At 48.9% G+C, this 24,441-nt stretch overlaps 2 protein-coding genes across 2 annotated transcripts; one reads left to right on the plus strand and one right to left on the minus strand.

The window, feature by feature from the left end:
- Positions 1–27: 27 nt before the first annotated feature.
- On the minus strand, positions 28–9,091 carry SMARCD2 (SWI/SNF related BAF chromatin remodeling complex subunit D2). Its single transcript, XM_080924573.1, has 13 exons — positions 8,544–9,091; positions 3,917–4,101; positions 3,751–3,793; positions 3,504–3,626; positions 3,180–3,335; positions 2,653–2,748; positions 2,438–2,539; positions 1,950–2,111; positions 1,697–1,794; positions 1,438–1,573; positions 1,197–1,319; positions 993–1,094; positions 28–922 (listed from the first exon to the last, which is right to left on the minus strand). Exons 1-13 carry the CDS (start codon positions 8,757–8,759, stop codon positions 869–871), a joined length of 1,596 nt encoding a protein of 531 aa, XP_080780699.1. The 5' UTR covers positions 8,760–9,091; the 3' UTR covers positions 28–868.
- An 8,877-nt stretch (positions 9,092–17,968) lies between these two features.
- LOC308426199 (intercellular adhesion molecule 5-like) lies at positions 17,969–23,933 on the plus strand (the record flags this gene model as incomplete). Its single annotated transcript, XM_080923967.1, has 7 exons — positions 17,969–18,023; positions 20,163–20,429; positions 21,195–21,515; positions 21,689–21,967; positions 22,426–22,695; positions 23,292–23,534; positions 23,722–23,933. 7 exons carry the CDS (start codon positions 17,969–17,971, stop codon positions 23,931–23,933), a joined length of 1,647 nt encoding a protein of 548 aa, XP_080780093.1.
- Between the last annotated feature and the right edge of the window lie 508 nt (positions 23,934–24,441).

Consider the following 24,441-nt stretch of genomic DNA (forward strand, 5'->3'; position numbering starts at 1 on the left):
ATTGTTCAATGACCAGGTCTGGGCACCATCAATAAACAAAAAGATTTATTTGGAATTTTCCAAGTTTGCCAGAAGTGGCATTTGCCAAACCTTAGGCCCACCCTCTTTAAGACCAACTGCAAAAGGTGACAAATCTCCAGCTTTCCCCTTCACCTGTCACATGCATGCACGCATGTGCATGCACACACACATACACACCCACTTTAGCTGGGCTAGAGAACTGGTACATTCCCACCCTCGGGAGATGATGGCGGCTGCAGCCGCTTGCATAGATTAAGAAAAGAAAATGAGGAAGGAGGCACCAAGTGGGCTCCCTGAAAAACCCCATTACCTCTGTACAAAAAGTGGCTCCCACATAGAAAAAAACCTGCTCCCCAAATAGTGCAAATACCTAAAGAGAAGGAACAAACCAGCAAAGCTGGGCTTGTAGGAATGGCAAAGAACTTTGGTTGAGAAAGGCCAGGAAGAGTCTGGGCTGGGCCTCCTCTTCCTTGCCCAGCTCCTCAAAGCCAGCTGACACTGGCCCTAGGGCGGAGCCTGTAAACATGCAAACCCAGCAGCCTTTGGTTCCGGAAATGTCTTGTTACAGAGTTAAAGCACAACCTCCAGCAGTCCTACTTGGGCCTGCCTGCAGGGGGCTGAGGCCGCATTGCAAACCCAATTAAAGCCAGCACTAAAAAGTAATAAGGCTTTGGGGACCAAGCAGTGAGGAATCTAAAACTACATTTATGAAACTAAAGCTGGGGAGTAGAGGGTGACAGGAACACACCTCACTCCATCCTACATGTCTGCAGCCCCAGCCAGAACCAAGAGGATGGTCTCCTGCCAGGTTCCCGGACAGGGAAGGAAGGAAGCAATCCCTGAGCAGTTAGGTCAGGCGAATTCCCAGCACCTGTTCCAGTTCCTGTCTTCGCTGCTGCACCTGAAGAAGACAAAGCATTTCTCAGGCCTCAGCTTCTCAAGAAAAGAAGGCCAAAATGGCAGAGCCTCACCTTGGCAAAGATATGCCTCCCAACTGCTTCCTGAGCCCAGGGCTGGTGGTAGAAAGCAGCTCGTCTCTCCTCCTCAGGGTTTCCAATCACATCTGTGATGATCTGTAGAGAGCAAGGGGTAAAGTGTGGCATAGCCCCCACCCTGCCCTGCCTCAGTCTACCCAATGTGTTACATGGGATTCCCTTCAAAAAAACAAAGAGTACCTTGAGGTCTCGGCGTTGGGAACGGAGCCATTCCTGGATGAAGTCCTGGGGCTCAGTACTAAAGCTGAGCATGAAATCCCTCTGGGTCTTCAGCTGGTTGATGGACTCAATGGTCTCATGGATCTAGAGAAGGGGAGCCCCAGGGTCTATTCAGGTTCAGAGGACCAAGCCTGAGGTCCTATCAGTGTGCTGGGTGAAAGTGACAGACAACTCGCCCTCACTCTGGCCCCAGAAGACTGACCTTGACATCAAGAGAGGCAATCTCCTGCTGGTTGGTGGTAGAGGCCAGAAAGTTGCTCATCTGGGCCTTCAGTGGGTCATCAACCTCTACATCAATGTCATAGCAGGCTGTCTTCTTTTGGTCATTAGGATCCACACTGCAGGCAGCACAGGAAAGCATGGGCAAACATGACTATGTGCATCTCAACCACCAAGCCTATCCTAGGAGTAAGGTTTCAGGGTAAATTCTGCTTTCCTAGAGCCATCTCATTTCTATTTACCTAATGACATGATTAATAACAATGGGGTCTGGATGCTGCAGCAATCCAGCCAGCTTCATGGGAATCTCGGAGAAACGGAGTCGGCCACAACTGAAGATCTGGAAAGAGCATCAAAGGCAGGTGATGCCTGAGAGCCTGGGAAGTTGACTATTCCAGGGCCAGTAGACAGCAGTTAAAGATGACTAGGCATTAGGGTTCCAGAGCAGATGAGCTAAGGGTTGTGAGAACAAGAAGCAGGTAATTCCCAGCTGACCTGACGGAAGTAGCGATTGCAGTTGATGTACTCCCGCTCATGTCCATCCTGCAGCTGGTTGTGTTTGATGTAAAGCCACAGTGCCTGCATGATGGCAGCTCTTGTCTGTGTGTGCACTCCCAGCAACCTTGCCAGTCGGGGGTCCAGTTTATACTGAGGAGGCTAGGAATGGACAGAGGAGTCAAGAACACTGGTTCTCAACCTTTCTAATGCTGAAACCCTTTAATATAGTTCCTTATGATGTGGTGACCTGTCCCCAACCATAAAATCATTTTTCTTACTACTTCATAACTGTAGTTTTGCTACTGTTCTGAATCATAATGTGAGTATCTATGTCCCAATGGTCTTAGGTGACCTCTGTGAAATGATCATTTGACACCCCCTAAGGGACATGACCTACAGGTTAAGAACTGCTGAGTTAGAGGACCCTGGACCCCCTTCCTTGCATGAACCCTGGGGCCCTGTTTGTGACCCTGGGCAACTGTCACCTGATGATCCAGCATGAGCAGAAGGGTACACTTGACATTGAGATCTCCTGGCCGTTTCACCTGAAAGCCATCTGTTTCCTGTGTGGTGGGCATCCGATGCCACTGTCAGGCAAGAGAATGGCAGAGTTCGTCACCAGCAGACAAGTGGCAACACTCTGCCAACACACTGTTTCCCCTGGCAGCTTGTCCTTCCCAGGCTCTAGAACCATGCTTACCTCCACCAGATGGTTGTCAGGCCCATACAGTTCCTTGTCCAACTCAATAACAAGGCTCTTAAAGAATGATGAGAACTTCCTCTTCTGTTTGCTAGGCTGGGAGTGAAAAGAACTATGTAAGGCGGGTGTGCTGCTGAATTTATGTAATCAGAAGAAATAATTCAGTCATGAAGCTCAAGGTCCAGTCTTGGGCCCTCAAGTAGCATTCAAAGTTTGGGCAAAGTGGCAGGAAAAGGACTCTTCAAGAACCCCACTGCCAACCAAAAATGGAGTGAATCCAGGACGCTTGACTGCCATCTACAGGAAAGTTGTAGTAACTACAGATGTTCATTCCGGACTAGTATGTGAGAGGTCCAGGGTTTGAACCCCAGAATAGAAAGGACAACTACACTACCAAGTCTAACTAGTTCTCTTACTGGATAGATGTACCCTTTCCCTAGGCTAGGACTTCTTAAAGAATGATCATGTCTGTCCATAGTCTTAAGTTCACACACGCCTTCTCCCCAATACCTCTTTTCCCAACTCACATCATCCAGAAGCTTTCCCTCTACTCGAAGCTCCCAGGAGGCCACCTTGTCTGCTGCTGGGGTTCCCCCAGGGGTCCCTGCAGTTCCTGCATTATCACCATCTGCCTTGCTAGGGCTGAATGTATTGGAAATATAGATCCGAAGTTTTCGCTTTTGCTGGAGACAACAAGAGGCAGGAGGACTGAGTGAGTAGATTTACAGGGCAAGACACCATTTCTAAGCATGCTGAACTCAGTGTGTGCTCCTTGGGGCGGCCCAAGCTCATCCCTGGAACACAAGGCCAGGAAGGAAAAACAGTCTGGGAGAACTCTGGGTAGTATGTACCGTCAGAGGCTTCTTGATGGCCTCTTGGATCTCCATTCGCTTACGGGCAATGGTCTGGTCCAGCTTCCTCTCAAAAGCTAAAAGATCCATGTATGCCTGAGACTCTGGGACAAGCTCCCGGATCTGCAAGTTGAGAAATCCAATGGCTTGCTTCACCAGCTCTAGTTCTACCGTCCTTCCCTCCTTCCCCACTCCAGGACGCCCACCCTGGACAGCCAGACCTGGGCAGGCCTCCTAACACACTCACTCGCTGAGGTAGAACCTTATCTGCCATCTTCCTCCTCTTTAACCTAGTAGGAAAACAGAAACCCATTTAAGAGCTTAACAATTCAAACTTACTATCTTCAAAACCCTCTCCCAAATTGCCAAGAGTCTCCTCCGCATGGAGGGCAAGCTATGAGAAATCATCTTACCCTCGGCGCTGGGCAGGCATTGGGGGCTGGGCCTGAGGCACAAGCAAGCGTTTTCGGAATGGATCCATCATGGTAGGTGGCATGCCAGGTCGAAGTGGAGCAGCTGTGCCAAATGGGGAACCGGCTGGAGGTCCCACCTGCAAGCCAGCCATGGGCATCCTGCTTCCTGGTGACATGCCAGGTCGCTGGGGAAAGTGGAACAATGGAGGGGCACAGGTCAGTGGCAGAGCCCTACGAGGTCCATAGCCCATACCCTCCATCTCTCTCTTGCATGGGGAGACCAGGAACAAAGGGGAACAGGCGCTGAGCTCAGCATGTAAACCACACCTGCCCCGCCCCTGCAACCGCCCTGGCAGCCTTGCCAACAAATGAGGCAGCCAGAGTCCATGGGTGGGAGGAGAGTACCTCTTGCAGAAGGAAGGACCTGGGGGATTTTTTAGGACTTATAAACACCTACCCAGCTCCAATATGCTATGTCCTGTACCCTGGGATCAGCCAGCTTCGAGGTATTTATAGAGCCTTTAGATAGCCCACTAGACCCCCTTCTTTCCCCATCCTGAAGGAAAAACATTACTTGGGAGACCAGGGGCAATGCATAGCAACGTAGGGGAGTCCAAGAGGATGGAAAAGGCTAATGCCTGGAGGCATGACAGGCAGGAAGGCAGCAGGGATGACAAGCCCATTAGGCAGTAGCACCCCAGGTGAGCAGGTACAATGGATGGCTTGGCCATGTCACAACTTGTGGGGATGGCCTCAGGAGAGTACAGACACCATCTGGTCACCATATGCCTCCTAACACAACCTGGACCCGTTGTCCTCTCCCCTCCCCCACTCCTCCCTCTTCCCCACTCCCCTTTTGCCATACCCCTATATCTATGTCAAAAGACCCTCAAAAAAGGGAATTATGGTTCTTGGGTGGCCTATGGGAATGAGAGCAGCAAACATCTGGACTCTGACCATGGTCTCCACACCACCTGGCAGCAGGGCTGCTGCTGCTTCGACTTAACCCTAGCCATCCCAGGCTGCAGAACAAGATTGTCCTGGGATGCCAGAATAGAGTCAACAGCAGCAACTTGAGTGACACAAGTAGCTTCTTGACTTCCCATCCAAGGCCCAGTTTTCCACCATTTCTGGGAGCCCTCCACCTCCCAACTCCATCCACATAGCTGCTGCCTGAAAGGCCTGTTTGGCAGCTCTGCCTTGCACACACTGTCCCTGGCAGCTTCACAGGGCTGGCCCCAGGGCCCAGGTTACGCAATCAATCAGTACAACCAGACAACCAGGCCAGCTTGGGTAGAGATTCACGCCAAGTTAAAGGACCACCCCCCAACCCCCACACTCAAGCATCCTGGAGATGAGTCTCTGAAATTTCTTTATCTGGCACTAAAGGGGTCAGACTCCTGAGCAGTAGCAGAGAGGGAGGAAAAGAAACATGACCCAGAGACAAGGGAAAGCGTATAAGAGCAGAGCAGGAACACAGTGGCAACTGAGGAGTTAAAAGTGGGAGACCCTGGGACCTTGGGAGTCCTGCCACAAGTCTCTCCTCATCAGGAAGAAATTCATCAAAGCCGCTGAAAGGCAGAAGACAGCCTGTTTCTCTGCCCTAATAAGCTAGGGCCAGAGATTATAGAAGGGGGAGGGGAACAAAAGAAAAACCTCAGATGGCCACAGCTATAAGACCCCCATCATCACCCCAAACTTGAGGTTTTCTTAGAGTAACTGCAGATATAATCTGAGGTGCTCTGCCCCCCCACCCCCCACTGAGGTTTATAAAGCCTGCAGTACTGCTGGGCCCTCGAGGAAATCCCAAGGCAAGGCAGCCCAGGCAGGCCTGAAATAGGCCCCACCCAGACATCTGCTCCAGACTTCTGGGGCTCAGGCTCCAGTCCCCTAGCTCACCCACAGCCTCAGGGGAAGCCTGCTCACAATTCAAGTCCTAGTTTCTTCTTGTCAAGCTCTACACCTGGGCTTTGAAGAGCTAGGAACTCCTACTTAAAAACAAAACAAAGCCACTGCCACAGATTCTCAGCCTCTCGCCAGCCTACCCCACCGCAGGGGTAGGTGGGCCTGCTTAAGTCCCCAGGATCCCAGAATGCAGCGACTTCCACTTGGTGAAGCACCAACCCCACATTCAAGGCTTGATTTTATAACCACCAAGAAGACAAGGGAAGTAGGCTAGGCCTGATTCTGCCAGCTCCAGTTTAAAGAGTCTATGGCTCAAGTAAGCATACTCTGCTATGCCCCAAAGTCTGTAGCCCTGATCCTTCTGACAGCTGTTTGAACCTAAGAGCCTCATTTGGAGGACATACCCTGACCCTATGAACAGAAGGTATTTTAAACTCTGAGCTGAGTATACCCAAGAAGTAAAGCACACTAGGTTTTTTGTTTGTTTGTTTGTTTTGTTTTGGATCATGGTACGTTAAGCCCTTCAGGATGACTGTACTCCAAAACTAGAAAAACCCTCTAGAGGTAGGTGAGCTGTCAACTTATTTCAGTAGGCTCCCCAATATGTACAGCTTGAGCACACAAATCCTTACTCTTCCTGCTCACCCCTAAGAGCTCTAACCAGGAGGAGTCCCTCTGTCCTCAGTCCCCAAGCCTTTCTCAAGTTGGACACTTGGACATGGAAAGAAGCAGGATCTCCTTCACATGCAACCAATGTTAATGGGGTTCTCTTCCCTCCCTTCCCCAGCACTTCTCCAGAGAGGGAGGAAGAAGAGTAAGAGGTAACACAGTATGGGATGCCAGACTCAAGGCCATCTCCTTTCTTACAACTAGCAGCCATAGCTATCCGAATGGCCAGCCTGGATTTCAGCATAGGCCCAAGGTCACTCTCTACAAAATATGCAGAAATCCATCCTCCCATCTTCAACAGGGGCTCTCCCAAGGGCACATTCTCTACCAGCTGCATGCCAAGGAAACGGGTCTACACAGTGAGTTGCAGGACAGTTGGGACTATATAGAGCGACTCAGAAAACCAACCAACCAACCAACCAGATATCCCCAGTGTCTGTGAGAAGCTTCCAAGATCAGTTCTAAGCAAGCAAGACCAAGGGGTAGAATAACTGACTAGGTACTCATCAGTGATACACTAGGCTCATGACTCCCCAAAGAAAGCAACATGGAAAAAACAGACTTCAGCTTGGAACCAAGTCTATCTCTGTTCATACCCAAACTCGTCACTTGCTTTTGAGATATAAAAAGAAATGAAGGGGGTCACTTATCCCCACCCCAGCCCCCAGTTAGGTATCTCCCTAGAAATTTGATTCCTGGGTGGAATGCGCATGCTCCATGAAGATCTATTCCTGAGACCTACCTAGAGACACCAGCAGAGGACAGAGTAAGCTTCAGTGCACACCTTCAGACCTTCGTAACAGGCTGTGGCACATAGGCTGAGAGACATATGGCCTTGTCAGGGACTTGGGTAAGTAAATAGAGGATGGATGTGGTAGTACGTGAGCACTTGAGAGGCAAAAAAAACTTCAAGGCCAGCTTTGGCTACACAGCCGGGCCTAGACTTTATGAGACCCTGTATCAAAAAGCAAGGAAGCAAGAACCAAAGGTGACAAGGATGTGGGAAAAGGATGGACACAACCCCCAGGCACTCTGAGAAAGGAGGTGCAGTTTACTGATACAGCAAGTATCTGCCATGTGCAAAGCCCTGTCTGCGTTTCATGCTCAGCACCAAAATGCAAAAGCAAAACAAAATCCCCAAACGTTCTGGAGTAACTTGAGCCAGAGCACTGGGGAATGAGGAGCCCCACATGCAGAATCAGGCTGAGTAAGTTCCCAGTGCACTGACCACAGGATCTTGTCTCTGCTTGCCCATGGCCTTTGACACTGCAACCTGAGACAGCTCTCTTCCAAGACAGAAGGGTCTTGGAAGTACTCTGTGCAGCGCAAGACCAGCAAGACTCCACAAACCCTTCCTGCTCCTCCAAACTTTACTGGACACTGACATCAAGAAGAGAATCCCGTACGAAGGATATCTAGAATGGTTTGCTAATGGGATTGAGCTTTCTTCAGACCTGGCCACTAAAATCTCTAATCTATCCTGGAGTTATCTGGACGCCCTCCTTTCTTTAATCTCCCATTTCGTAGGAAGCTAGGCTTCCTTCCTCCTCAACTTGAGCAGCTGGGAGCCATCACAGACATACTAACGCTTTGCCAGTTCCCAACTAGGAAAAAAAAGAAAAAGTCAAGGCAGAAATGCAGTGGGACCGAGGCCAAAGAAAGAGTAACCCTGTTTTCTCACTAACGACCCTCTTCCAAAATCTCCTCACCACATCCCGGGTCACTCCTTCACCTCTACTCCGGGACCTGCCTCCCACTTTTCAACCTGACTGCCCACAATTCTCTAAATCCCACGAAGCCTCCATCTCTAAGTTACTCGGTGCCAAGAAGCCCTGGGTCTCTTCTAACTGCTCAAGCCCTCCACTGCAAAGGGCTTCCACCTTTTCCCCAACATTGCCTTCAACCCCTAGCCACTAACCATGGGACCCTGGCCTGCCTGCCACCAGCCCTAGACAGTTCCTCCTGCAGTGTCCCCTGGGCCGCCGGTCCTCACCTGAGGCCCCAGGGAGACCGACCCAGCGCCCTCGCGGCGCCACCCGCCAACCCTCCTCACCTGGTACTGCGCCGCGGGGCCCGCGGGGCCCATGGGGCGGAAGGCGGCGGGCCCCGGTACCCCCATGCCTCCAGAAGGCCCCGGGCCCCTGAGCGCCGGGTTGGGAAGCATTCCGGGTCCCGCAGGCGGAGGCGGCGCACCAAGGGCCGCGGCAACGGCGCCGCCGCCGGGGCTCAGCGGGGGAAGCGGGAACCCGCCCGCGCCACGGCCCGACATCACTCTGTCCCGTCCCGCGGTGCAGCGATCCGGCCTCCGGTCTCCGTGTTGAGTCCGCTCCGCGAGCTGAGTTCCGCGATCCGGGACTTTCCGGTTTTATTACGGGGTTCCGGGATCTTCTACTCCAAGTTCGCAAGTTCTTCGCAGCCCAGGTTTAGGATCCGCAGCCCCTCTGACTCCGCTCCTGCCAGGGATACTCCAGATCCAGGATGTACTGCAAGCCCTCGGGCCTCTCCGGGCCTCCGGAGGTTTGATCGCGGGAGTCAAGTTACCCAGAGGCGGTTACAAACTCCCAGCTCCGCCCAACCCAGGCCTCGGCAGGCCCCGCCCCGTCCGGCAGCCCAATCGAGAATGCCTCTTTAAATCCCGCCCTCGCGAGACCCGCCTCAAACAAGCACTGTCCATAACTGATGGTCTTAGAGCCCCGCCCTTTGGTACCGCCTTTTCCCGGAGGAACGGGAGCGGAAGCTGCACGCGGAAGGGCTGAGAAAGGCGCGGGGTCGGAGTTCGAAGGTCACCGAGGGCCATCACTACGATTAGGCATTTGCTGCTTGCTCCGTAGTGCTGCTGCCTCAGCGAGATACTCGATATATAGCTCCAAAACAGTTCCGTCAGTTCAGCATTTACAAGTCCTAAGAATAAGCGATCCGCGGCGGAATAGCCGCCAACAACTTTTTAAGAGCCCATCTCAGGGCCTGAGGATGTAGGCCAGTGGTATAAAGCGTTCACCTTCTAGCACCCCCACACCCACCCACCCATTGGTTGCTTGGCGCTTTCAGGGGCGTGTGCAGCCCCAGATGTGACCCAGCTGGGTGGAAGCTTGACTTGGCCCAGCTCCTTTGTACTTAACGCACTAACTTCCCCGTGCCTTCAAGGAAGCCTGGTAATTTACTCCGCGGAAAATGTTTTTAGGTAAAGGGGTTTTGCATGATGAGAGAACTCCAGATAGTGAAATAAGTTTTATCCAGTTTTTATAGGACTTAGTTTTGAAAAGTTGGGAATCTTTTCAGAAACCTCTGGCTTCAGCTATGTTAATAGACCTACCCTCTCCTAATGTGGTATCTTCTCCCCACAGTTATACTTAACTTGACTAGGCCCTGAAAATCCTCAGAATCGGGTTGGGAGATGTAGCTTAGGTTGTTAAAGTGCTTGCCTAGCATGCGCAAAGCCCTGGGTTTGAACCCCAGACTGCAAAAACTGCATGGTGGTGCATGCCGGAAATCCCAGCACACAAGAGGAGGCAGGTGGGCCAGAAGTTCGGGCTCATTCTCAGCTACAACACCAGCTGATTCTACAGAAAACCCTATATCAAAAGAAATCTGAGCTTTTTCCAGTGTGGTTTATGATTCAATGCAGGTCCAAGATTCTGTATTTCTTTTTTGTTTTTTTTTTCAGACAGGGTTTCTTTGTGTAGCCCTGGACATCCTGGAACTAAGTCTGTAGATCAGGCTGGCCTCAAACTCACAGTAATCCATCTGCCTCCCAAGTGCTGGGATCAAAGGCATGTCCCAGCACTGCCTGGCTTAGTAGACCACATCTTTAAGTAGACTGGGCAGAGACATTTTTATAATAAAAATCCTTAGCTTTATGTTTTTACTCCTGACCAAATCAAATTTCATGTGTGTGTGTGTATATATATACATATATATATACACCAGCTCCTATTAATGGCAACCCTCTGTCATTTTTTTAGAAGTTACTTTTAATTTGTACCTCTTCATATCTTTTTTTTTTTTTTTTTTTTTTTTTTTTTTTTTTGAGATAGGACATCAGGCTGGAGAGATGGCTCAGTGGTTAAGAGAACCGACTGCCCTTCCAGAGGTCCTGAGTTCAAATCCCAGCAACCACATGGTAGCTCACAACCATCTGTAATGGGATCTGATGCCTCTTCTAGTGTGTCTGAAGACAGCTACAGTGTACTCATAAAATAAATCTTAAAAAAAAAGAAAAATCCCCTCTCAGAAAATGTTCCCCAAAAGCTCGATTCTCAGGGTGGTGCTATTGGAAGGGAGTGAAGCTTTGGATAGGAGGGCCTTAGGATCATGGGGTGGGAAGTGGTCTTCAAAGGGCTCCAACCCCTCCTTTCTCTTTGGTCCTTGGCTCCTGATGGAAGTGGTCCTGTTCTGCTACACAACCCCACCATGGTGTGTTGCCTTGTGACAGGTAACAGGGCCAGTAGAGTATGGACTGGAACCTCCAAACTGAGCCAAACAGACCTTATCTCATAACATTCTGTGTGACTGACACTCTAAGATAAACGTATCTACAAGTGGGATGCAGAGATGGTTTGGTGGTTAAGAATGCACGCTGCTCTTGCAGGGGACTCAAGTCCCAGCCTTCACATCAGGTGCCTCAGAACAACTTCAGTCCCAAGGGAATCCGACACCTTCTTCAGCCCTTGTTAGGCACCACATTTATGTTCAGAAACACGCATGCTCATATATAGAGAGTTTTAAAATAAATTTTAGAAATATAAAAGTATCAGACCTTTTAAGGGATGAAGGGATTAATAAAGACTTCTGAGCCTGGTGATGGTGGCATATGCCTTTATTCTCAGCACTCCTGAGGTAGAGGCAGTTGCATGTCTGTGATTTCTGGACCAGCCTGGTCTACAGAGTAAATTCCAGGACAGCCCAGGCTACACAGAGTACCCTTGTCTTGATTCAAGCAACGAACCAAACAGAGAGTTCTGAGTTGAGGGTATAAAGTGGTATAGGATGAGAATCAAATCAGTGTCATTGAGTCACCAAGCATGAAACAAAAACTCTTCTGTGATCACAGTCTTTACATACATAGTCTAACAGGTGAACGATCTAAAGTTTAGAGTCAGCCAGTGGAGGGAGCAGAAGCTGGTGGAATTAGGTCCTAGGAGCTCAGCTCCTAGCCTGGAACAGCACAAGAAACTTCAGTTCTTTAATTTGATTCTGGGATTGCAGGGACAGAAGACTGGCAAGGAGGTACTTACAGAGTTTGGAAAGGCTCTTTTGGAAGGAAAAAATGACTTGTCCTGTTTCCAGCTTTGCTTGGGTTCTGCCATCAGAGTGCTCACCAGATGTCTTCTTTTCCTTTCTAAGCCAGTGTGCCCTATCTGTAAGGTTTCTTTGCTCTGGACTGGGGCTATAACCGGTTGGCAGCGTGCTTGCTTAGCATGCATGGAGCCCCAAGTTCCATCCCTAGCACCACATAAAGCTGGGTGTGGTTGTGCACGCCTGTAATCTCCACACTTGGGAGGTGAAGGCAGGAGATGTGGAAGTTTAATTTTGTTATTGGCTACAGTGTATATAAGAGCCGGTTTCCAAGAACTGGAGGAGGGAGCGCCTTCCCTCAAAGAGCATGGAAGCTAAGCACAAGTAAACAGGCCAGGGAATCTCCTGCGGGGGTCAGCCAAGTTTGACTTGCTGTTGTGCAGAGCCAAGGCCTGCTGTTATCATCCCAGTGTTTTCTTTATATCCTGTAACAGCATCAGTGTTTGACAACAGAGAATCAGATAATACACATGAAACAGGGTCACGTGGTCATTAAAAGGGATGCTGTAGGGATGGAGACACCACTCATAAGTGAAGGCTGCTTTCTGGTTGTATTGGTTACTTTTCTATTGATGTGACAAAATGCAATGACCAAAACAATTTAAAAAAGAAAACACTTAAACTGGGTGTGGTGGTACTTTCAAGCTTTTGGTCTGAGCACTCAGGAGACAGAGGCAAGTGGATCTCTGTAAACTCAAGGCAGTTCCAGGATAGCCAAGACTGTTACACAAAGAAGCCATGTCTTAAAAACCAACAAACAGGGCTGGAAAGATGGCTCAGCGGTTAAGAGCACCGACTGCTCTTCCAGAGGTCCTGAGTTCAATTCCCAGAAACCACATGGTGGCTCACAACCATCTGTAATGGGATCTGATGCCCTCTTCTGGTGTGTCTGGGGACAGCGATAGTGGACTCATATAATAAGATAAGTAGATCTTTTAAAATAATTTAATTTGCCTTATGATTTTGAAGGGTTAGAGTCTATAATGAGGGTAAAAGGCATGACGGTGACATCTTCCATCCCCACCCCTCACTATCCTGAATCACTGACTTTTGTGTTTTCCCAAATCTTTCCTAGATCCTCAGTAGGTCTTCCACCCCATCCAACTGGCTTCCCTGCATGGACCACCCTAGCTAATCTTCCCTGGCGTTTCTTTTCCCTGAGAAAGCAAATCAGAACACTTCCACCCACTAACTCAAGCACCTTCGCTTATATTCATCAGGAGACTTCAGACTGCAGCTCTCCGGGCTTCTCAGAACTATCTCAGGAACTCTGGGCTGAGTTTGAGATGGGAGAGTGAGTGAGTCACTTTCACCTTCCTCTCCATCCCGACTTTGCAAGCATCTCTGCTTTGCTCTAAGTATCGAGTGACCCCAGGATTTCCGGTAAAGGGCTCCACCGTTCTACATAGTCTAAAAGCCGGTAACTTATGGAAAAGCCCGTCTAAACCGCTTATTGTGGCATGGTTAACTTCACTAAATGTCCTAGCTTCATTTTCTACCAACAACCCAGCTATCAAGGGATGACCTTGCACTCTTGCCTCCAGCTCCTATAAGCAGGATAAGTAGCGATTGTCTTAGAGTCAAATCCGCACTCCCTTAGAAGGAGGACATGGCTTCCCTACTCTTCTTCCGAAGCACCCACCTTTTTAAGCTACTCAGTCGCGCTTCTCCTCTCAACCAATCCTGTTGATAGGTTGAGTAAGCGTCACGAGTTTCCAGGCAGACCAGGGTGTTTCTCGGTGCAGCGCTTGCGCACAGCGCCCCTCGCAGGTGCGCGGACTCAACGGTTGGAGCGCGTGGCGGTTTCGAGCGCGGTGGCGATGTCGCTGTTCAGTCTGAGGCCCCCAAGCATCGAGGAGGAGCCGTCAGTGAGTCTAGAGGAACAAGCAGACCGCTCCGACTCAGTGAGGATTTGGGTCCTATTTGGTTTGCTTGGGTTTATGTCGGTTTGTGCCTGTGAAATCCAGGAGAGGATCCGCTGGTAGGGGAGTTCGCCAGCACGCCTGGAAGTACTTGTTTCCCATCTATTTTCAAATGTTTTAAATATTACCTTTAAACACCTTTAGGCTCAGCTGTGTGCACGCCACTTTCCCAGCTAGAGGGAACCTCCTTACCAGCAAAGGCTGGCCCTTTTGTTCCCCACCCAAGTGTCCGCTCCCACAATTATTAGTGTATATTTTCTTTGGTTCCACCATTGGTAATTGCTATAACCATTCCGTTCTGTAGGAACCTAACAGTGGATAAAATAAAGGGGCTGTCCTTCACGGTGTTTATAGTCCAGGGAAGAAAGACAGAGCCTAGGAAACTTGGAAAATGTTCCTGGTATACCAACACTCCCCCCCCCCCCCCCAACCCCAGCCACTGTCAAGAGAGATCTTTATTCAGCGGCCAAAGATGCTTCTCAACTCGGAGCTGGCCATTAGTGGTGGTCATGTTTTCTGTGACAAAGTCAGGACCTCCAAGGACTCAGTGTTAGGTTGTGCTGCCCCTTTTGCTAACTTCATGGACTGATGATTGTAGTCATCGCTGCTGTTGGTGACTTTAAAGGGGGATGGGCTCTATGTCAAATTAACTCTGTATTATCCTTTTGAACCAAAGTGTTTTCAAGTGGTCCCATATATCTGCATGCAACACTCTGTCTAAAGACAGAGGCAGCCCTCTTTATCCTTTCCAATCACACGCATCCAAGGCTGGAGTGAAGAATGTTTTCAGTAGAAACAGTCTTCAGGACATTAAAAAAACAAAAACAAACAAACAAACAAAAAAAAAAACCTAACTTGTAACCTAGGCAACCCTTCTCAACTCACACTGGTCAGTTGCAATCTGTGGCAGAGCTACTAGGAGACCAACATTGCTACACTGTGTGACCTTCATAATGAGTGGTTTGTAAGTTAATTGACAAGAAATAAAATTGGGGGTGGTATTTAGGTTTTCTCCTTGGTACCATTTACAGGGAGGGCCAGGCAACCATAAATGAGTTCCAAGTGATCCTTACAATAGGAAAAGAAGTCAGCCTCTCGGACTGACGTTGTGGGCGCTGAGGACTGAACAGAGAACAGTCAGGGTAGGTAGACCTCACAACAAAAAGAGGAGGAGGTGACTCCCAGGCAGAGAGGAGGCAAAAGGTAGAGTGTGGCTCCTGCTTAGGAGAAACTGCCAGAAGCCTGGAATACAAATGGACTTCGAGAACCCAACGTCCAGAGCACACAGTGTGGCTGAGGCTGTACGTTGCACATCGGGGTTAGGTTCGGCTCCAAGGGTCTGGAGCATGGGCCTAAGTTTTCTAATCGTTTAATCCAGCTGGAACTGGTGTCACCCCCCTGTACTCCCAGCATTAGGGAGAGGTAGGAGTATCAGGAGTTCAAAGTCATCCGCAGCTACAAAGCAAGTTCAAGGCCAGCCAACCTGAGCCACAGGGGACTTTGTCTCAAAACAACAAAGCCAAAGGGGGAAAAAACAATTTAAGTTCTCTAAGTTGGGATGTAATTTACAGAACAAACCCAAGGGATTTAAATGGATTCAAAACTAGTTTGTCTTAAAGATGCTGCTTGCTTTCTCAACTAAATGTGCATAAAACCTCATGTTTCAAAATCAGATCATGTGTGAGCTGGCAGCAATGCTGAGGGACTAGAGCTGTGGCTATTGACGGGCAGACGGGGGAGGGCATGACATAGCATGGTGCAGTGTCTGGGAACCTGGTATGGTGGCACTAGCCTTTAATCCAGCATTTGACAAAATGAGTCAGGAGGACTGTGAGTTCAAGGTCAGCCTAGGATAAATACAGAGTGGCCTGAAATATAGAGCAAGATCCTTTCTTGAAAGAAAGGAGAGAGAGACAGAGAGAGAGGAAAGAGAAGAAAGGTATGGAGATAAGGGAGGGGTGGTGGTGGTGGTGATTAAAATAGCAGCCGCTACAAGGAAACCAGTCAGATGCTCTAGGAACAGAATCTCTTCTTTTGAGCCAACATCTCTCACTTATCCTAGGCTGCTGGCCAGCAAGCCCCAGCCATCCTGTCTTGGCCCCTCATGGCCATGTTCAGATTTTTATTTGGCTGCTAGGATTTTGACCTCAGGTTGTCCATATCCCCAACCCATATTTTCTACATTGTGTGGAAAGTTTACAAAATATTTAGAACCTCTTCCTCCTGACACGGAACAGTTTGAAAGCAATGCATGATAGACAAGCACTCTGCCCCTGAGGTACATCCTTAGGTCTTACCTTTTATTATGGCATTTAGCAAAGATATCTTTTTACATTTGGCTTTCCTACTAAACTTCAAGGATTCTCTTGCTACAAGATAAAGGTGTTTCTTCCCCGTAGCCATAACTGTCCTGGAACTTTGGACCTAGATCAGGCTGGCCTTGAACTCAGAGAAAGCCACCTACCTCTGATTAAAGGTGTATATGCCAGCAGCATCTGGCTATTTCTTCCCCATATTATTTAGAGCCTGGTATGCTCAACAACAAGTTTATAAAAATCCATGGATCCCATCTGTCTTCAGAGTTGTTACCCAGCTTGTGTTTGGAAATCCCTTCAGAGTCTAGTTAAGGCATTCTTCCTTAAATAATGGCAGCTCTAAGAGTTGTAAGTCACTGGAGCTAAGTTTAGCAACTCCCACAACTAATAGGATAATATAATAAAATGATTTTTTTCTTGTGTAATTTTAAAGTCAGTTACAAATCCCTTCCAACAGAATTTTGAATAATTGTATATCATGTCTGGAATAAACTCACAGCCTCTCCCAAAGTATGGCTGGTTTGTTTTATTTTGTTTGTTTGTTTGTTTAGACAGGTTCTCTGTAGTCTTGACTGGCTTGGAACTCAGTTTGTAGACAGGCTGGCCTTGAGTTCTTAGAGATCCACCTTCCTCTGCCTCTGCCTCTCAAGTGCTGGCAACTAAAGGTGTGTACCACCATACCCAATTTAAAGTGGTTATTTTGAAAAAGTAACATTCACTTGGAAGTATTACTTTTGATATGCCTGTTATGTCCAAAAAGAAAAGATCAAAATAAAACAAATCAAACAACCCCCAAATCAAAACAAAGCAAGAAAGTTCTTTCAGGCTGGAAATGAGGCTCAGAGTAAAGCACTTGTCTAGCATACCAGAAGCCTCAGTTGTGTTCTGTGGGGAACCAGATAAACAGGAATAGAAGAAACTTTTAGAAGAAGTTAATTTAGATAGTTTTTTTTTTTTCTTTGTTTTGTTTGAATGAAAAGATAGAGGACAAGGACAGGTGACCTAAGCAGGGACTGGGAAGACAGAAGCAGGAGCCAGCTAAAGTGGAGCATTTGTTTGTTCAGTGTGGTGGTGGATCAGGGAGAGACAATGGTCTTAAGAGACGTTTCACAGACGTTCTGTAGAGGCCGGGTGGAAACATCTTACATCAGAGCAAGCTTCCAGTGACTGTGTTCACTGAAGGCGGCCACCTAAACACTGCCAGATTTCATCTCCACATCACCATGTTTCCTGGGTCCCTGCTGACACATTTTTTTTTTTTGACTCAGTCTAATAGACAAGGCAGACTAGTAAAAGGATATGTACAATACAGCCAAACTTACAGGGAAGAGCCAAACTTAATCAGACGATGCAGGAAGCTCTTTCAATACGCCACACTGAGTCTTGCTATAGTGAGGTTGATGGTTTCACGTGTCTCTCTCTCTCTCTCTCTCTCTCTCTCTCTCTCTCTCTCTCTCTCTCTCTCTCTGTGTGTGTGTGTGTGTGTGTGTGTGTTCGTGTTCTAGTCCTTTTCTTTTTTTGAGATGAAGCCTCGTTCAGCCCAGGCTGACCTCCAGCTCTTCCGGGACAATAAAGGAGGATGACCTTGAACTCCTGACCCTCCTGCTTCTACTTCAGGCGCTTGATTGTAGGCAGGAACTACAGCAAATCGCTCCCTTTACACATCCTTGTTTATAAAAATAGTCTCCAGACTGGAGAGCTGGCTCGGAGGTTAAGAGCACTGGTTGCTCTTGCGGAGGACTGGAGTTGGATTCCCCGAACCTCTATTCACCATCTTCTACGCCTCCAGTCCCAGGAGATCCAGCACTGCATCCCCACCGGCACCAGGAACACATGTGGTACACGGGAAATCACTCATATATGTGAATTATTACGGAAATTTAGTGAAACAGTATCCAGCACTTCTTTCTTTCCTTTTCCCCCAGCTTTTCGACTTTCTCCCAAGAATGAAAATGCTTCTGTTGGGTATCTGGACGCTGCTGGCCTTGGTCCCTTGTCCAGGTGAGGGTATCTAGACGTTTCTTTAGTCACTATATGCCAGGATACACGAGTGATCACACAGCAGGGGATGGGACGATGGTTAGTCTCAATTGTCAACTTGATTCAATTTAGGATCTCCTAGGAGATTGACCTCTGGGCATACCTGTGGGGGATTATTTTGATTTGCTTCATTTGAGTGGGAAGACCTGCCCACTCTTGGTGGCAGCATTCTGTAGGCTGGGACCCTGAACTGAATAAAAAGGAGAAAATGCCCTGGTGGTGATGGTGGCACATGTCTTTAATCCCAGCACTTGGGAGGCAGAGGCAGGGGGATCTCTGTGAGTTTGAGGCTGGCCTGGTCTGCAGAGCATGTTCTAGTATGGCCAGGGCAGAAGAAGAAAGTAAGCTGAGCTCACACATCCGTGCTCCTATCGGAGGTGCTCATTTCACATGCTGGGTTCCTCAGGCTCCTTCTGCTTTGACTTCCCTCCTGCAGTGAGAAGAAATGTTCACTTGAACTGTGAGGAGAAATGAAAACCTCTCTCCTGCATTATTTTTGTAAGGTTACTTTATCATGGCAACAGAGAAAGGAATCAAGACAGGCGGGACACCCAGAGCAGGCTGACACCCTTCATCTGGACCCTTGGGAGAGACACTTAGGACACAGAATCCTTACATTTAATTATTAATGTAACCCGGATTAATAGTGTGTCAGAGCTTCAGAACTCTCCAGAGGGAATGTGTCTTCTCTACTGGGCTCTCTGCTGCCCCACACTGCCCTGTTTCTTCCTCTTCTCCATCTCTCTGTCTGTCTGTCTCTCACCCTCTCTCATACACACATAATAATAAGTGATTTAAATTTATGTATGTGTACACACATAACTAACAATAAAAAAAAAAATTTTAAACCCTGTTTTTTTGTTCTGTTTGTTTTGGTTTTGAGACAGAGTTTCTCTGTATAGCCCTGGCTGTCCTGGACCTTACTCTGTAGACCAGGTTGGTTGGTCTCTAACTACAGAGATCCACTTCCCTCTGCTTCCCAATTCCTGGGACTAAAGGCTTACACCACAATACCCTGACAGTTTTATACAGGGATAGGGATTGAACCCAAGGCTTCGTCCATGTTAAGCAAGCAATGGACAGGGTTAGCTATGTGCTACACCCCAAGCAATGGGCAGGTGAGGTACAGCCCCAGCTCCTTTTTCATTTTCTTAATTTTTTTTTTTTTTTTTTTTTTTTTGATGCTGGGGAAACAGTTTAGCCATTAAGAGTATGGTTGCTCTTGAAGAGAACCTAGGCTTGATTCTCAGTACCTGCATGGTCATTCACAACCATCCCATACTTCTGTTCCAGGGGATCCAACATCTTCTAATTTCCATATGCACTTGGTGCTAAGACATACAGGGCCCTTTTCACTGAGCCCTGCCTTCTAAAGTCCTACCACCTCCCAGTAGTGCCACAGCAGGCAATAAGCTTTTAACATGGGCTTCTGAGGGCCCTGGAGATACAAACCATGATTTAGGCTAAACTTGCCAACTTTGAAACGAATTCATTTCATCAGCATCACAGAGCAAACTGGAGCCATCTCAGAGAAGAGGGGGAAAATCCTATGGGCTACACGTGAGCATGGGCGTTACCTTGAGGTCTGTAGTTCTCATGGTCCCATATATAAAAGGGCTCCCAGGAGGCTTGTTTTGTTCTGGAGCAAAGTTTCCAGATGGTCCCTAGCAGGTAATCACACTGCCTGAGGTGGAGCTGGGTCTGCAGTTTTACAACCATTCCAGGTGATTCTGGAGAAGGTAGCCCTTAACTACCATTTGAGAGAAATACTGCTTTGGAGTGTAAGAATGAAGACCCCCATTAGGGTCTTTAGTGCCTGATCCCGGACAGCTAGGAAGACCTCTAGAAACGTACAAAGAGGATGCCCACCAGGGTGTGCATTAGATTCTGTGGCAAGATCTAGACTACAGAACAAGAGGGTAAGAAGTGAGGTTGGAATCAGGACTCTTCCTTGGTGATGCAAGGGCTAACTCACCAGACCCTTCAACTTTGTTATTCTTGGCAGGTTCCCTCTTCTCTAACCTAGATCACATGCATAGAATGGCCTCTTGATGCATTCTGGATCTCCTGCTGTTCACCAGCATGCGTACTTCTTTTCAGGGACCACAGAAGGGCTGTTTCAGGTGTCTGTTCATCCAGATGAGGCCCTGGTACAGTTCGGACACTCCCTAACCGTCAACTGCAGTACCACCTGCCCAGACCCTGGGCCCAGTGGAATCGAGACCTTCTTAAAGAAAACCCAGCTAAGCAAAGGGTCCCAGTGGAAGGAGTTTCTCCTGGAGGACATCACAGAGAACTCTGTGCTGCAATGCTTCTTCTCTTGTGCAGGGGAGCAGAAAGACACAGCACTTGACATCACCATGTATCGTGAGTACGGTGGAGGCCTTAGAAGAGAGGGATGGGGAGACAGGAAGGCATCCTATTTCAGAAGAATTAGGAAGTTTTCTTAGTAGAGAGAATTACACACACACACACACACACCAAGTAAAGATTAAACCATACTGTCAGGATTCTCTCCCTTTGTACAGGATGCCTTCTGAGTTTACACCATAAGCCACGAGGTATCCTTGAGAGACAGACCATCCAGGGATCAGATGCTAAGAATGACCAGACATGTGTAAAACTGTCTGGCTTATTTGATGCCAGCTGTTAGGATAGCCAGGGAGTACAGGAAGGCCTGTCTTTTGAGCTGGGGCAGTTAGAGACACCTGTGGTGCAGGCCCTGAGCTGCCCTCCTACAGGGCAAGAAAGAGACTCTGAGGTGCTGGGACTCTTAGGCAGGATCCTTCAGGGCACCATCTTGTATGGCAAAGGTAAGAGTCAGTGGGATGGATACCTGTGGGGAAGGGTGTAGAAGTTTCCATGTACTGCTAAAGACCTTCCTGCCAAGCTTTTCATGCCTCTGAAACCTCTTGGATAAGAAATAAAATGATCCAGAATGGTAGGAATACTCAAAGCAGAGAACTTCCTGCTAACTGTCACAATTCTCGGCCATGGCCACCTTCAGTGGTCAGAGAGCTGCAAGGCTAACTTATGCCCTGAAGCTCTGGAGGCCGCAGTCACTTTCTATGGGGACATTTCCTTCTGGAGGTGAGTGGCCCCCTCATGCAGGCTTGCCTTTTTGTCTTAAAGAGCCACCAGAGCAGGTGATCCTGGACCTGCAGCCTGAGTGGGTGGCCATGAACGAAGTCTCCACGGTGACGTGTCACGTGCCTCGTGTAGCTCCCCTGCAGAGCCTCACCCTCACCCTCCTCCAGGGTGACCAAGAACTGTACAGAAAAAACTTCATGAGTTTATCTTTGGTATCCCAAAGAGCTGAAGTCACTGTCAATGTCAGAGCCCACCGGGAGAATGACAGGCACAATTTCTCCTGCCTAGCTGAGCTGGACCTGAGCCCACAAGGTGGGGGGTTGTTTCATGGCAGTTCAGTCACCAAGCAACTCCGGATCTTTGGTGAGTCGGGCTCTAGTCATGAAGGGAGCCCAGGGAGACTCTGTTCCCACAGGATTTAGGGGTGAGGGTGAACCTCACCTCTGGGTTCACCATCAACCCTGTTCCCTTGCATAGCATCCCATGTGACACATGACTATGGCTTCCCTCCATCCCTTTTCCCAACTACTTGACAGAATTCTCTCAGAATCCCCAGATCGAGGTACGTTCACTGCTGGAAGTTGGGATGGCCGAGACCGTGAGCTGTGAGGTGGTTAGGGTGTTTCCAGCCCAGGACGCTATCTTCCGAATGTTCCTGGAAGACCAGGAGCTGAGCCCTTTCTCCTCCTGGAAAGAAGATGCCGCGTGGGCCAGTGCCACCATTCAGGTCATGGAGACTGGTGACCTGGAGCTGACCTGCCTCGTGTCTCTGGGTCCCGTGGAGCAGAAAGCAAGGAAATCAGTGTATGTCTACAGTAAGTGATCCTGCCCCTTCTCATAGCAATGTGTACGGGCTTGGCTGCGGACATTTATCCATGGTAACCTCGGCTGGGTGTCTCAAGTGAGCATTAGCTCCCCTCCTTCTCTGTTGGCGGTGGGTTAGACCTGCTTGTGACAGTCACTCTATGTGGCCTCCTTCAGTTCCTAACCTGTCCTGCTGATAGGGACATTGTAGACACTGCATTTGAAATCTGTACGATAAGGAGACATCCTGTTCTCACAGGAGAGACGTGTGGTCGGGCTATACTGTTGAGGGGAAGCGCCTAGTTCTTACACCACCTTGTTGTCCCCTCTCCTCCACCTTTACAGATGCAGTGATGTTATCCCAAGTCTCTCCTGACATCGTCTACTCAAGGAAACCTCCAGCAAGAAGAGGACGGAAGAACACAGCAGCTTGAAAATGTGTCCACTGTGCTTTGTCCTTTCTTTGTAGGTTTCCCTCCACCAATCCTGGAGATAGAAGATGCTTACCCTCTGGCAGGGACAGACGTTAATGTGACCTGTTCAGGTCATGTGCTAACATCACCTAGCCCTACTCTTCGGCTTCAGGGATCCCTAAACCTCTCTGCTCCTGGGGAGCCTGCCTGGCTTATGTTTACTGCCAGGGAGGAAGATGATGGCCGGACTGTCTCCTGTGAGGCCTCTTTGCAGGTGCAGGGCCAGCGACTGGTCAAAACAACGGAGACCCAGCTTCATGTCTTATGTGAGTAGAGGCCCTGTCCCTCTGGACAAAGTGAAGATACTTAGTTTCCCTTCCAGAGATGTTGGCTTTGTTAGTAGAGGGCCAGGCTTTTCTAGTTGGAAAAACCCAGAGAAGAAAATGACTTGCACCAAGCTTGTTTTGCCCTGAGGGAAGTGAGTGGGAGCAAGATGGGAGAGGCAGGGGTTCCTGGAGTCAGACACCATTAGTGTCTGGGAGACAGTGTAAGAGGAGACAGTGGAGGCTGACACCAAGGAGAGAAACCTCCCAAATTCCATATCAACACTTGTGTTTTGGAAAATGAGGAAATCCTTTTCTCTGAGCTCACCCCTTGCCCATCGAGAAGCTAAAATGGGAAAGTCCGCTGGGCTTCACCGACAAGGATGCTTTATCGCTTAACTTGAGTCCACAGAAATGTCCTAGGCTGCTCTCATATCCTTTGCATATCCTGTTTAGGCAGGGAGCTGATTCTCTTCTCCGTGAGGAAGACAGTGCTGGATTGAGGGAGCAGCATTTGAGTTGATGGGGGAAAGAAGTGAGCGGAAGTGAGAAGGAAAGGCATAGATATAGACTGGGCTCCTGGCGGGGCTCTCTTGCAGACAAGCCAAGGTTTCAGGAATCCGGCTGCCCTGGCAACCAGATATGGGTGGAAGGGATGGATCAGATGCTTGCCTGCAGCCCAGAGGGAAACCCTGCCCCAGCTTTGGTGTGTATCTGGAATGGGATGATCTTTGACCTTGATGTACCTCTGAAGGCCACCCAGAACCACACTGGAACTTACTGCTGCACAGCCACCAACCCTCTAGGCTCCGTCAGCAAAGACATTGCTGTCGTTGTCCAAGGTACCTGCTTCTCCAGCTGCCCAGCTGGCATGGAGGCACCCCAGGGATTTGGGATTCCCACACAAGCATGGAGCAGGGAGAGATGCTCCCTGGCTGGAGTATGAGACGTGGGCCTGGTGGCTTGGGGAGGAATGATTTTCTTGTCCTCAGCCCATCTTCCCCAGTTCTGTCTTCTGTGCCTACACAGGCCTGCATGAAGGAATCAGCTCCTCCACCATCTTCATCATCATCATTTTTACCCTTGGCATGGCTGTGATCACCATAGCATTATATCTGAACTACCAGCCCTGCAAAATGAACAGTAGGAAACGGACACACAGGCAGAAAGAGCAGAACAAAGGCGAGGAGAGCCAGTTCTCGGATATACAGGTCGAGGAGTGTACCGCGCATCTCTGCTGACCACAAACACTTGTTTTCTTTTGCTTGAGTGTGACTTCAGCTACCAGGATTTACAGAAGGACTCGAGAGTGGGCCAAGGAGGAAGGAGGAGACAATGTGAGGCTTCAATTCCTTCCATTCTATTGTCCCCCGAAACAGGGCTTCAGGGCCCCATGTGGCTTGCATCCAGTCCATCTGGAGCTCTTTTTTGAGTTTGTTCCAAGTTTGTAGACATTTCAGTCTGATTGCTCCATCTGTTGAGGGATCATTTCACACTTACTCTGTATCTAGCTAGTCTAGTCTCGGGCACACAGAAGGCCCTGCCCTTGCCCCTCATTCCCACTGCCCACCTCTCAAACAGCAAAGGAGAAGGGTCATCAGAAATATCCTGGAGTGCTTTGCTCAGGGTGTCCAGATGACTAACTGGGAACTCATTTCATAGTTTGGGACAAGACTTCATAGGACAGGTAGCAAATAAATAGGCAGGAATTGCAACTCTTCCCCTGCTCATACCCCTGCTCACCAAACA

This window comes from Micromys minutus, assembly GCF_963924665.1.
Source record: "Micromys minutus genome assembly, chromosome: 10".
Lineage (NCBI taxonomy): Eukaryota > Metazoa > Chordata > Mammalia > Rodentia > Muridae > Micromys > Micromys minutus.